At 44.9% G+C, this 13,159-nt stretch overlaps 1 protein-coding gene across 1 annotated transcript in view; it reads left to right on the top strand.

The window, feature by feature from the left end:
* LOC115799966 (protein NLRC3-like) overlaps positions 1–10,729 on the top strand; it is a 38,567-nt gene extending 27,838 nt beyond the window's left edge. Inside the window, exons 7-10 of the mRNA XM_030757270.1 lie at positions 1,504–1,677; positions 3,666–3,839; positions 3,991–4,164; positions 10,619–10,729. Of these exons, the coding sequence (XP_030613130.1) occupies positions 1,504–1,677; positions 3,666–3,839; positions 3,991–4,164; positions 10,619–10,640 (544 nt within the window). The 3' untranslated portion in view covers positions 10,641–10,729. The remainder of the gene's footprint in view (positions 1–1,503; positions 1,678–3,665; positions 3,840–3,990; positions 4,165–10,618) is intronic.
* The last annotated feature ends 2,430 nt before the right edge of the window (positions 10,730–13,159 follow it).

Below are 13,159 nucleotides of genomic sequence, written 5' to 3'. Positions count from 1 at the left end.
ATTAAAGGTACTGCACTGCAGTGGTTTGAATCATATTTATCTCATAGACTCCAATTTGTTCATGTAAATGGGGAGTCTTCTTCAGACAGTAAGGTTAATTATGGAGTTCCACAGGGTTCTGTGCTAGGACCAATTTTATTTACATTATACATGCTTCCCTTAGGCAGTATTATTAGAAAGCACTGCATCAATTTTCATTGTTATGCAGATGATACTCAGCTTTACCTATCAATGAAGCCAGATGACACACATCAATTAGTTAAACTGCAGGAATGTCTTAAAGATATTAAGGCCTGGATGACCTCTAATTTCCTGCTTCTAAATTCAGATAAAACTGAAATTCTTGTTCTCGGCCCCACAAATCTTAGAAACACGGTGTCTAACCAGATACTTACTCTGGATGGCATTACTTTGGCCTCCAGTAACACTGTGAGAAATCTTGGAGTCATTTTTGACCAGGATATGTCCTTCAATGCACATATTAAACAAATATGTAGGACCGCTTTTTTGCATTTGCGCAATATTTCTAAAATTAGAAACATCCTTTCTCAGAGTGATGCTGAAAAGCTCATTCATGCATTTATTACTTCTAGGCTGGATTATTGTAATTCATTATTATCAGGCTGTCCTAAAAGCTTTCTGAAAAGCCTTCAGCTGATCCAAAATGCTGCAGCTAGAGTACTGACAGGGACTAGAAAGAGAGAGCATATTTCTCCCATATTGGCTTCTCTTCATTGGCTCCCTGTTAAATCTAGAATAGAATTTAAAATTCTTCTCCTCACATACAAGGTCTTGAATAATCAGGCACCATCTTATCTCAAAGACCTCATAGTACCATATCACCCCAACAGAGCACTTCGCTCTCAGACTGCTGGCTTACTTGTGGTTCCTAGGATACTTAAGAGTAGAATGGGAGGCAGAGCCTTCAGCTTTCAGGCCCCTCTTCTGTGGAACCAGCTTCCAGCTTGGATTCGGGAGACAGACACCCTCTCTATTTTTAAGATTAGGCTTAAAACTTTCCTTTATGATAAAGCTTATAGTTAGGGCTGGATCAGGTGACCCTGAACCATCCCTTAGTTATGCTGCTATAGGCCTAGTCTGCTGGGGGGGTTCACATAATGCACTGTTTCTCATTCACCTTATTTACTTTGTTTATACTCCACTCTGCATTTAATCATTAATTGATATTAATCTCTGGCTCTCTTCCACAGTTCTCTTCCCTCAGCCCAACCGGTCGCGGCAGATGACTGCCCCTCCCTGAGCCTGGTTCTGCTGGAGGTTTCTTCCTGTTAAAAGGGAGTTTTTCCTTTCCACTGTCGCCAAGTGCTTGCTCATAGGGGGTCGTTTTGACTGTTGGGTTTTCTCTGTATTATTGTAGGGTCTTTACCCACAATACAAAGCGCCTTGAGGCGACAGTTTGTTGTGATTTGGCGCTATATAAATAAAATTGAATTGAAGCTCAAACTTTGTCTAATAAACTCACATCTTTGATTCTTTATACAGATTGGGGAGCTGTGGTTTGTCAGAGATCAGCTGTGATTATCTGGCAGCAGCTCTGAAGTCCAACCCCTCCCATCTGAGAGAGCTGGACCTGACCACCAACGACCTGCAGGATTCAGGAGTGAAGCATCTGTGTGGTTTTCTGGAGAGTCAACGATGTGTTCTTGAAACTCTGAGGTCAGTCACCATGTTTTAGTTGTGCTGAGATGAATCTGATGTGAAACACTAAACTGCAGACATAAGGCTGATATTATACTGATCCACACTGAGGATCTTCATGGTAAAACCTGGTTTCTTCTTCTATGCTTTAGTCCATTGACTGTAGCAGAACAATGTTCACATTTCAAAGATACTCAACTTATGGCCCACTGCCCAAATGTGGCCCTTCCACGGGGTGCCGCCCAGCCTGCCGACCTTTCTTAATTCAGAGTCCGGGTACCCTGATTAAGTACCGAAGCCGTCACAGATTTTCCCTCATTTGCATTTTTCTGAATGGCTGCAGGAAGCTGAGAGCGAGCTCGCCCCCTTGTGGCTGTATTAACTGCTGCCTCGATGTGTGCTGTGCTGTTTCTACTGTAATGGAAGGACTGCGGTGAATGAGCAGCCTCACATGTACGAGCATACAAGCATTTCTTTTTGAAAGCTTTGATTTGAAACAAATTAGTAATAAATCAGCACTTTAACCACAGACAGGATTTGATCAGCTGATGGCATTAAACATTTTTGAACAGCAACCATCAGACAGCAAGAAAAACCATAAAGTCCATTTAAACACAAAGATGCAGAATGATGGTGGCAGGTACAGAAAAAGGTCCATAAAGACTGAAATGTGTCTCCACTCCTTTGCATATTCCATATTTTATCCTGAGAGTTTCCAGAAGAGCAAACATCAGCCCCAAAATGTGCTGCAGAGTCAAACCTGCCTCCAAACATGTGCCGAGTCAGACTGACATCATTCCTACAGAGAACAGTGTGAGCTCTCAGCAGGTAACTTCAATAAGAAGGACAAACAGGAACGACTAAACCCACTAACAGGCTGATATCCCCGTGTTCCTGTTCTTCCTACAACATCACAATTAATGTGGCTCCAGGACCGTCACCGCAACCGACCAATCAGCTTTTGTGAGGTCATGTGACTCTGTGACTCAGAGACTGGAGGAATCCTAAATGCTCACCTGAAGCTCACCTGGAAACCAGTCAAACTGCTGCTGATTTATGCAAAGTGTGTGTGTTGAGTATGAGATGAGTTGTGTACTACTGTGTGTCCACAGATGGGACCAGCTGCCCCTCAGTAGTGCTGACATATCAGAAATGTGTCTTTAGGGCTTTGTGCTCAAACCAACCTAAATCTAAATCTAATCAGTCTGAGTCCAACACTCAGAGGCTGTTCCTGGATCAGTTTGGCTCTCAGCTCTTAGATTAGTTCCAGTTCTCTGGATGTTCAGTGTTGAGAGTGTAGAGCAGTGCAAACATCAGCCCAACATCTGTGGCAGTCAGCCAGGCCCTCGAGGAGACCTGCAGCCTCCAACAGGACAGCAGCTTCAGCTCATATTTACCTGAATATGGACTAAAAATGATAAATGGTGCTGTAGTGTTCAAACAGCCAAGGAAAGAAGATTTATTATTAATGCCACAGTGTCCATAATCCTGTGTTCCACTGACAATAACTGTTTAATCTGATAATGTGTGTAAAACTAGAGGAGCCAAAGTTCATCTTTAAATAGAACTACTCGTCGCTGTCCAACCATTAACACGTATGTCCAAAAACACTTTTCCTACCAAACTAAGGACCAAAATGAAGCCATAACGCTGGAATGAAACACATTCAGCAGCTGGAAGGAAACTCCATGTTTCCACAGTCATCAGTGAGCCGCTTCATATTTAACATGGACTCAGTGTTCTGCTGTGATCACACGTGGACATGCCTGTTTGTTTCAGCACTGTTTAATAGACTGGAACGATCTCAGCGTCATCCAATCAATGAGAGGATGATCGTATGTGATCAGAGAGTTATATTAGGAGAATTATTAGGAGCATTTCACACATTTATTCACAAAACTAAACTTTATTTCAACACAATGTGATGTTGTTAACAGTGGTACAATATTAATGATTTCAAGCTCAAACTTTGTCTAATAAACTCACATCTTTGATTCTTTATACAGATTGGTGCACTGTGGTTCGTCAGAGATCGGCTGTGATTATCTGGCAGCAGCTCTGAAATCCAACCCCTCCCATCTGAGAGAGCTGGACCTGTGGGGAAACAAGCTGCAGGATTCAGGAGTGAAGCATCTGTGTGGTTTTCTGGAGAGTCCACGATGTGTTCTTGAAACTCTGAGGTCAGTCTCCATGTTTTAGTTGTGCTGAGATGAATCTAAATCAATTCAATTCAATTCATTATTATTTATATAGTGCCAAATCACAATAAAGAGTATTTATTTCAAGAAAAAAAAACGGCTGATAAACTCACATCTTTGATTCTTTATACAGATTGATAAACTGTGGTTTGTCAAAGATCAGCTGTGATTATCTGGCAGCAGCTCTGAAGTCCAACCCCTCCCATCTGAGAGAGCTGGACCTGAGACACAATGAGCTGCAGGATTCGGGAGTGAAGCAGCTGTGTGGTTTTCTGGAGAGTCAACGATGTGTTTCTGAAACTCTGAGGTCAGTCTCCATGTTTTAGTTGTGCTGAGATGAATCTAAATCAATTCAATTCAATTCATTGTTATTTATTTATATAGTGCCAAATCACAACAAACAGTCGCCTCAAGGCGCTTTGTATTGTGGGTAAAGACCCTACAATAATACAGAGAAAACCCAACAGTCAAAACGACCCCCTATGAGCAGCACTTGGTGACAGTGGGAAGTAAAAACTCCCTTTTACCAGGAAGAAACCTCCAGCAGAACCAGGCTCAGGGAGGGGCAGTCATCTGCTGAGGGGGGGCTGAGGGGAGAGAGACAGAGATTAATATCAATTAATGATTAAATGCAGAGTGGAGTATAAACAAAGTAAATAAGGTGAATGAAAAGAAACAGTGCATTATGGGAACCCCCCAGCAGCCTAGGCCTATAGCAGCATAACTAAGGGAGGGTTCAGGGTCACCTGATCCAGCCCTAACTATAAGCTTGATCATAAAGGAAAGTTTTAAGCCTAATCTTAAAAATAGAGAGGGTGTCTGTCACCCGAATTCAAGCTGGAAGCTGGTTCCACAGAAGAGGGGCCTGAAAGCTGAAGGCTCTGCCTCCCATTCTACTCTTAAGTATCCTAGGAACCACAAGTAAGCCAGCAGTCTGAGAGCGAAGTGCTCTGTTGGGGTGATATGGGACTATGAGGTCTTTGAGATAAGATGGGGCCTGATTATTCAAGAACTTCTAGGTGAGGAGAAGGCAATATGGGAGAAATCTGCTCTCTCTTTCTAGTCCCTGTCAGTACTCTAGCTGCAGCATTTTGGATCAGCTGAAGGCTTTTCAGGGAGCTTTTAGGACAGCCTGATAATAATGAATTACAATAGTCCAGCGTAGAAGTAATAAGTGCATGAATTAGCTTTTCAGCATCTGAGAAAGGATGTTTCTAATTTTAGAAATATTGCACAAATGCAAAAAAGCGGTCCTACATATTTGTTTAATATGTGCATTGAAGTTTGCTTATGAAATGGAGAAATAAAATGAGTCGTAAAGTCTAAAATAAAAATTTCTCCACATGGGTCTGGCCTGCCTGTCATGGTGCTGTGTGGCAGGAGCGGGTAGACCCCAAAATGCAGGACTCAGGAGAGGGTGAACTTAAAGTGATTTATTGGAAGTAAAACAGAAGACAAAAACAAACCTACACTGGGAAGGAAAGGGGAAACAGTTCAACAGTTTGGGGGGCCGTCCAGGCCAAGGGGCCAAAACACAGAGTCCAAACTAGTTGGGTGGCCGAGCGCTGTTCCAGCAGCAGCGACGAGGCGACGAGACTGGGGTCCGACCGCGGTCCCAGCGGCGGCGAGGAGACGAGACTGGGGGCCGACCGTGGCACCAGTGGCGGCGGCGAGGAGACAAGACTGGGGGCCGACCGCGGCACCAGCGGCGAGGAGACGAGGCAGGGGTCCAACCACGGCACCAGCGGCGGCGAGGAGACGAGGCTTGGGGGGCGACCGCACTTACAGCGGCGGCGGCGACGAGGAGACGAGGCAGGAGGCCGACCGCGCTTCCAGCAGCGGCGGCAAGATCAGACAGGAGGTTCAGGCTGAGCCAGACGCTTGGACCGAGCGTGACCCTTGGGCTTAACGGGGCCTACAGGGCGAGGCCCCAGATGCGCAGGCTGGGACTGCGGTGCTTGCCACACAGCTGCTTTATTGGATAGCTGGGGCTGCTTAGGGGATAGCCTGGGTGCAGGTGATGGAGATGGCGTGGGCGCCGACTGCGTGGGCGCTGACTGTGTGGGCGCTGACTGCAGGGGTACTGGAGTCGAGGAAGTTAAGGGGACCGAAGCTACAGAGGGCGCAGGAGCAGAGGGCTGAGGGGACTGTAACTGAGAAGACTGAGGATGAGGGGACTGTGACTGAGGACACTGATGAGGATACTGAGGATGGGGGGAACTGTGACTGAGGGCACTGATGAGGATGCTGAGGATGAGGGGACTGTGACTGAAACTGAGGAAACAGAAACGACTGGAGAGACCAAGGAGGTGAAGCCACTAAAGGGAGCAAAGCTGAGGCGCTGGCTGTGGGGACCAGGGAAGCTGGCACTGGGAGAGCTACAGGGGCTGGAGCTACGGCGGGCAGAGGGAGAGCTGGAGCTACGGCGGGCAGAGGGGGAGCTGGAGCTACGGCGGGCAGAGGGAGAGCTGGAGCTACGGCAGGCAGAGGGAGAGCTGGAGCTACGGCTGGCTGAGGGAGAGCTGCAGTGGCTGCGGCTGATTGAGGGAGAGCTACTGGGAGAGCTGGCACTGGGGAGGCTGAGGCAGGGAGAGCTAGCTGAGGCTAAGGCTGAGGGGGAAGGCTGGCACTGGGGCTGCTGCTGACTGAAGGAGGGCTGGCACTGGGGCTGCTGTAGGCGGCGTGGATGACTGTGGCGCTGGTGCCCCCACCCGCGGAACAGAAGCAGGTGCAGGAGCAGGTTGGTCCGTGGTTGCCCCCACCCACGGAACAGAAGCAGGTTGGTCCGGAGCCACTCCCACCCAAGGAAACAGAACGGGTGCAGAGTGAGGCTTGGTGGTTGCTGCAGCTGACGAGGATTGAGAGTTCAGTGCTCTAATGTGTGCCTCCACATGAACGGCAGAGGCCATCCAGCCGGCAATAGTGGGCGACAGCAGCAAGCGTGGGTGAGCATTCAAAAGACCGAGCACAGCAGAAAACTCAACGGAAAAAGTCAGAGCAGCTGTAAATCTGGGAGGAGATTCTGAAAAATCTGAGAACCTCCTGTCCAAGTTCTTTGTCCATAAAAATAGCAGCGTCTGCAGGATCAATCGGAGGGAACACAGACTCTGATAGATGCGGTGTGGCGGCGTGTAAGGTGGGGGTTATGGGGACAGGTGCCACAACAGAGTTATTATCACTGTTCAGTACTGCCGATGGACAGTTTGTGTCGGAGGCTGGCTTGGGTTCAGAGTCCACCATTTTACTGTTCATGTCAACAAAACTCTCACTCACACAAGGCGGCCGTGTACTCACAGTGTACTCACAGTGTACTCACAGTGGCCGATGCAGGAGTCAGGGTTTGGTAGCTTTGTTCTACTCCTGTGGCGCCGAGAACCCTGCTTACATGCAGGCAATGCAGGTCGTGAAGGCGATGTGGTGCTGGGACATGAAGTGGCACGTGGAAATGAATCTGATGCCAGGGAGAAACCGCCCAGCTTAATCCCTAAAGGCTGGGGCAGAGGAGGGGCAGCTGACGTATCGAGAGGCTGCTGCGGTACGGTTGGTGAGCGGGGCTGTGGCTGCAGAGGTGGAGACTGTGGCGAGCGCTGATGTGGAGATCCCTCATCCCAGCTGGGATCTCCCTGGACACGGTGTGTGCTCCGGAACTGTGTCTCGCGCTCTGGAGCTAGCCACGGCTTCCTCCTCACCACTTCCTGCAGGTGAGCTTGCACAGCTAGCTGCCGGTCACGCAGGTCTGAGTCCACGGGGTCTGTGTAATGGTCGCGTTGTTCTGTCATGGTGCTGTGTGGCAGGAGCGGGTAGACCCCAAAATGCAGGACTCAGGAGAGGGTGAACTTAAAGTGATTTATTGGTAGGGATAGGACGCTCGAAACAGACGCTCCGACACTGTGTCGAGCTTCCGAAGCGCAGATGTTTCGAAACACTGCTCCGAAACCTGGTTCAAAACACCCATCTCACGTGACCGTGGCAAAGCGAGGCTTTGGTACATTTCACCGTAGCTGCGACAGGTGGCTTACCTGCTGACACCACCAGAAAGCGTAAAAGTCAACCCAAACACATCGAAACTTTGAGGGTTTTTGTGAGAGGCAAGCGGTTTTGAGAGAGGAGGAAGAATTTGATATAGTGACATTGCAATTGATAGCGTGATTTAGTGAGTGATAGATTAGTCAAGTTAGAATATTTATTCATAGGTTACTTAACAGCAGACAGGTAGGATCACATTAAATTAATTCAGTTTAAACTAGAAAAAGCATTTCCTGAAGAAAATGCACTGTGAATGCTGCATGCTGAAAGATTGCAGCTGAAATGCCAAGAAAGGCTTAAAACAGCTGAAACTTTATTTGCTGAATGAGCTTCAATGAACTGCTGAACTGCTGAATACCTGAACTGCTGAATTCCTGAACTGCTGAATACCTGAACTGCTGAATAGCTGAATCGCTGAACTGTTGAACTGCTGAACAGCTGTTAAAAAAGCTGAACAGGTGTTTAAAAAGCTGAACAGCTGTTAAAAATGCTGAACAGCTGTTAATAATGCCGAACAGCTGTTAATAATGCTGAACAGGTGTTAAAACTGCTGAACAGCTGTTAAAAAGCTGAACGGCTGTTAAAATTGCTGAACAGCTGTTAAACTGCTGAACAGCTGTTAATAATGTTGAACAGCTGTTAATAATGCTGAACAGCTGTTAAACTGCTGAACAGCTGTTAATAATGCTGAACAGCTGTTAATAATGCTGAACAGCTGTTAAACACGCTGAACAGCTGTTAATAATGCTGAACAGCTGTTAAACAGCTTAACAGCTGTTAAACGTAATGGCATAAAGTATTAGCATAAATCTGCAGAAGAAGCTGAGCATTTTGATACCAGAACGGTTTCTGTAGCATAAACGGTGCTGAAGTTATGAGAGAACAAAAAACAGCTCAACTTTGAACAGCTTGCATGCAGAAGATAAATCCACCAATCAGTTTAAAGTCTTATGAGCCAATCAGAATGCTGCTGGACATTTAGTTCTGCCAACTCAAAACAGCTGTGTAACTGTTTAAATGCACTTTGTGGCAAAGCCCTGTTGAATTTGTATTGGCGCACCTCCCGAACAACTGCTTATAAATCAAAACCCGTAGCGTCTATCAAAATAATTTTTGAACTGTGAGTGTCACAAGGCCCTGCTCTAAACAATGGTATAATTTTTATTTTCCTGGCTTTTAAAATGTGGTCATGGGAGCAGTTTTAAAAAAGGGCTCTTTTCTGGTTTTGAGAAAATCACCTCCCGAAAATTACTATAGAGGCAGATGGAGGAGTTGGAGGGTGCTCCCTCTGCTTGAAGCCTCACAGTTTAAAAAGTTTACATTTCTCAGGGCTGAGAGACACATTGTTTGAAAGTAGAGAAGCGGCTCTACGTTTTGATCATAAAACGATGGCTGTAGAGTGAAGAGTGTGGACACAGCGGCAGTTTAGAGAGAAATTTTTCAGCTTAAGAATTTGAAGTCTCCCACTCTAACCTTTGGAATGCGCACTCTAGACGGCCCCATACACAACCATTATAAACACTAAAAAGAGCAAAAAACCTTCTTATGCTTAAACTGTAACTGTTCAAAAACCATAAAAGATATCAATACAAAAAGTAATAGCTGAATAGCTGAAAGGCTTGGCTTCATTTTAAAGCTTAAATGTTTTTTCTAGCTGAAAGTGTGCTGAAGTTATTAGCTTTTAAAGCCTGAAAGGATTTGAAAAGGATTTGAAACTTCCCCATTCATTTTGAATGGCAAAAATGAAGATTATAAAAAGTTCAATATCTTAAAAAGTATAAAGGTTACAAAAAAGAAAAGTAATAGCACAAATCTCCAGGACAGGCTGAACGTTTTGATACCAGAACGGTGTCTGTAGCCCAAACGCTGCTTGAGTTTTTAGCGACTGAAGGTTTTTGGAGTACAAGAACAATACTGTGAATGCTTTGCAGCATTCACAGTAAATATAGTTAGTGATAGTAGCAGCGAGATAAAGATAGGTACGAGATAGTGCAGCAATTTCAGGTGTAGTCACATAGACTAGATAGATTAAGATGGAACATCCCTGTAAGAGATCCGATCTGTAGTGTGGGAGCATTTCCATTTGGAAACACCAAATAAAGTCAGGTGTATGATTTGTGCTAAGCAGCTGGCCTACTGCAATAATACATCTTCTATGATGCGCCATTTGAGGAGTGCCCATCCTGCCATTTTAGAGGGTTCAGAGGGAGGTAATGTTCCCTCTGTACGCAGGCCTGCTCCTGGGCCATCTAATCAAGGTATGCATTGTTTGAAAGATTATTCAGATTGAGCCTTAATGCATTAAAACTCACTGAGAATGGCCACAGTTTGAAATGGGACTCAGTAATGCCCAAACAATGATAAATCTCAGCCACATTACACTGTCAACACTGAAATAGCAAACAAATGCTGAAAAATGAGAATTGTATTGAATCAGTGTGTTTCCTGCCTGTCTGAATTTATGCATAAACCACCAAAGGCACGATATATTTGTGTCTGTGTGTATTTGACATAATATTAACTGTAATTCCCAAAGACTTTATTATTTTCAGATGGAAATGTGACAGCACACTGAACAGAAACTCCCTATAACACAGCTTGGTTGTTTAGCGTATTTTGGCAGTGCTGTTGTATGGCCAAGTAACAGCCTCATACCCAAAGCGATTTTTGAAGATACATCTACTTTTACTCTACATTTACTCTTTTGGGATTGATTTGATGTTCTATTTTAAAAGGCAGGCAGAAAGAGTTGGATGAGACTCTGGTGAACTTGGTGGTGAAGGACTTGCAGCCCTTCACTGTTGTGGAGGATGAAGGTTTTAGGGCCTTTGTCCAAAAGCTTGACCCCAGCTACAACCTGCCATCAAGGAAAGCACTCAAAGAAATGGTGGAGGAGCAGTACAAGATCACCAAGGAGAAAGTGAAGGCAGCCTTGTTACAAAATATTTTATTTCATACATTTGTTGTGCATTACACTGAATTAATAAGCAACTGAAACACATATTAAAACACAGTTCTTTACAGTCACAGCTTGTGGTCTTTGACAAGAGAGTTTTTCTTGCTTTGTTGGATGCTGGTTTCTCCCAAAACATGTGCGGATCATAATTATTGATAGTGTGGTGTAATAAGTACCCTCGCTTACAATTGTTCAGCACTTGTGCGTTTCATTGCTTCAGAGAACATCAGGTGTGGAATGAGCTAAAGTAGCCACTGGGTGTCACTATAGAGATGTGTTTCAGATTGTTTCGAAGCCTCGACACAATTCCGGCACAATCACTTCAAATGGTTCAGTGTTTCAGAAAGCCTCGCTTTGCCCATCACTATTTATTGGAAGTAAAACAGAAGACAAAAACAAACCTACACTGGGAAGGACGCTAAACCAAAAACCGGGGAGGAGCAGGGAGACACACAGTGAGGGAACACTGAAGACAACGTGACAAAGGACAGATGAAAACCAAGGGCTTAAACACACAATAGGTAATCAGGGCAAGAGGAAACAGCAGGGCACAGCAGGTGAAGCAAATGAGACTAACAACATAGGGGAAGCAAAACTAAACACAAAGCACAGGGAACACAAGACTGGTGAAATAAAACAGGAAGTGAATAACCAAGGTAGGCACAGACTACATACGGGGAACTGGCACACAGACATGGGACAGAGACGCAGAGTAGTCACAACACTAGGAATAAAACTCAATAAGAAAACATAGGAGGTCAGGGTCAAGACAAAATGACAAAACAGACAAGACCATGGAAGTAGGGGAGACAGGGACAAAGGGAACAAAAGTATCAAAACAAACTGGGAAATAACAAAACTGAAGGAAATAAAACTAAACACAAAACGCTGGGCAGACGGCCCAGGACCATGACACCGCCCGTCTGCATGCGATCTGCAGTGTTGCCAGATTTCGTGACAGAAACAAGCAACCAGCTCTATGAAAACAAGCCCAAAAGAAGCCCAACTGGCAACCCACAACACTGTGTAAACCTGAGGCCGCTTTTAAACAGTACCATGGTTCTTAGCCTCATAGAAGAGAAGGGTGCACAGGAGGAGGGGAGGTGACGGCACACAGGGGTGCCTAATCAGCGCCGTTCCTCTGTTACTGATCATTTCATATGCACAGCTGTTAAATACAGTAAATGCGACTAGATAAATAATTTGGTCGCATCGTTTTGGCGCAGCCCTCTTGTGCGGCGCCCCTATGCATTGCATATAGTGCATACCCACTTTTAGCCACTGTCTCCCATCTGAGCTCGGATCCATTCTGTAAGTGCGCTCTCTTTCTCCCACTCTTTATTACATTTTTTCTATATTTTCCCGCTTACTGGAGTTCATTCTTACGCTGCCTCCTCACTCTGGGCTGTTACGAGTGTTAGTTTGGGTGTGCGCCCGGTCAACTTGTGCAAGAGCGATAAACAGGAAACGGGGGCTTGGAAGGGACAAACTACCTACCACTCGTCTTTTGCTTTATTATAGGGCGCCGAGAGACAATCAAGGAGTTTCACTTGGAAAGAAAGTCAAGCCCAAATAAGGAACTCCACGTTCAAAAACAAGCCCAAAAAACCGCAACCCAAGACTCACGAGATTTACAAGCGACTTTAGAAAAAAACAAGCCCAAAGTCGCTTATAATAAGCGGACTTGGCAACACTGGTAACCTGTCAGTTTGTCTGTTTGTCTGTTATCATTGACATTTTTAATGTCAATGATAATTTTTAACCTCATTAATAAAGAATATATGAATGGCACTTTGCCAAGAAGTGATTGCAGCGTCTACCTGTGACAGGAGTATTGTTTCTCGCTCAGAATGACATAAATATCATTCACGAGAGATATGTTTGACACATGTTTCACAGATTTTAGGCCAAAAATTAATCTACAGCGATTTAAATACAAACAAAATTTTTTTTGGGCAAATACTGGAAATTACTTTTTGGCACAACATGGCATGGAAAAGCTGCTAAATTTGATGCTAGTCACTTTTTGAATAAAAAAAATAAAAGGCACTAGGGGGGTCTGAAAAGTCCAAGTGACAGTCACTAAGTTGGCAACACTATACGCTGGTGTTGCCAAAAGTTGCAGCTTCTACCATGTGACAGGAATGTTATTTATGACTCAAAATGAGTTGACATCATTCATGAGAGATAATATTCGAGATATGCTTGACAGACCATACGTCAACAAGTAATTTACAACAATATAAATACCAGCAGTAATTTTTGGGGAAAATACTGGAAATCACTTTTTGGCACAAGACGGCTATTCAGATGATACAGT

Source organism: Archocentrus centrarchus, chromosome 20, assembly GCF_007364275.1.
Source record: "Archocentrus centrarchus isolate MPI-CPG fArcCen1 chromosome 20, fArcCen1, whole genome shotgun sequence".
Lineage (NCBI taxonomy): Eukaryota > Metazoa > Chordata > Actinopteri > Cichliformes > Cichlidae > Archocentrus > Archocentrus centrarchus.
The sequence above is the reverse complement of the archived record's forward strand: the minus strand, read 5'-3'. Positions and strand labels throughout refer to the sequence as shown.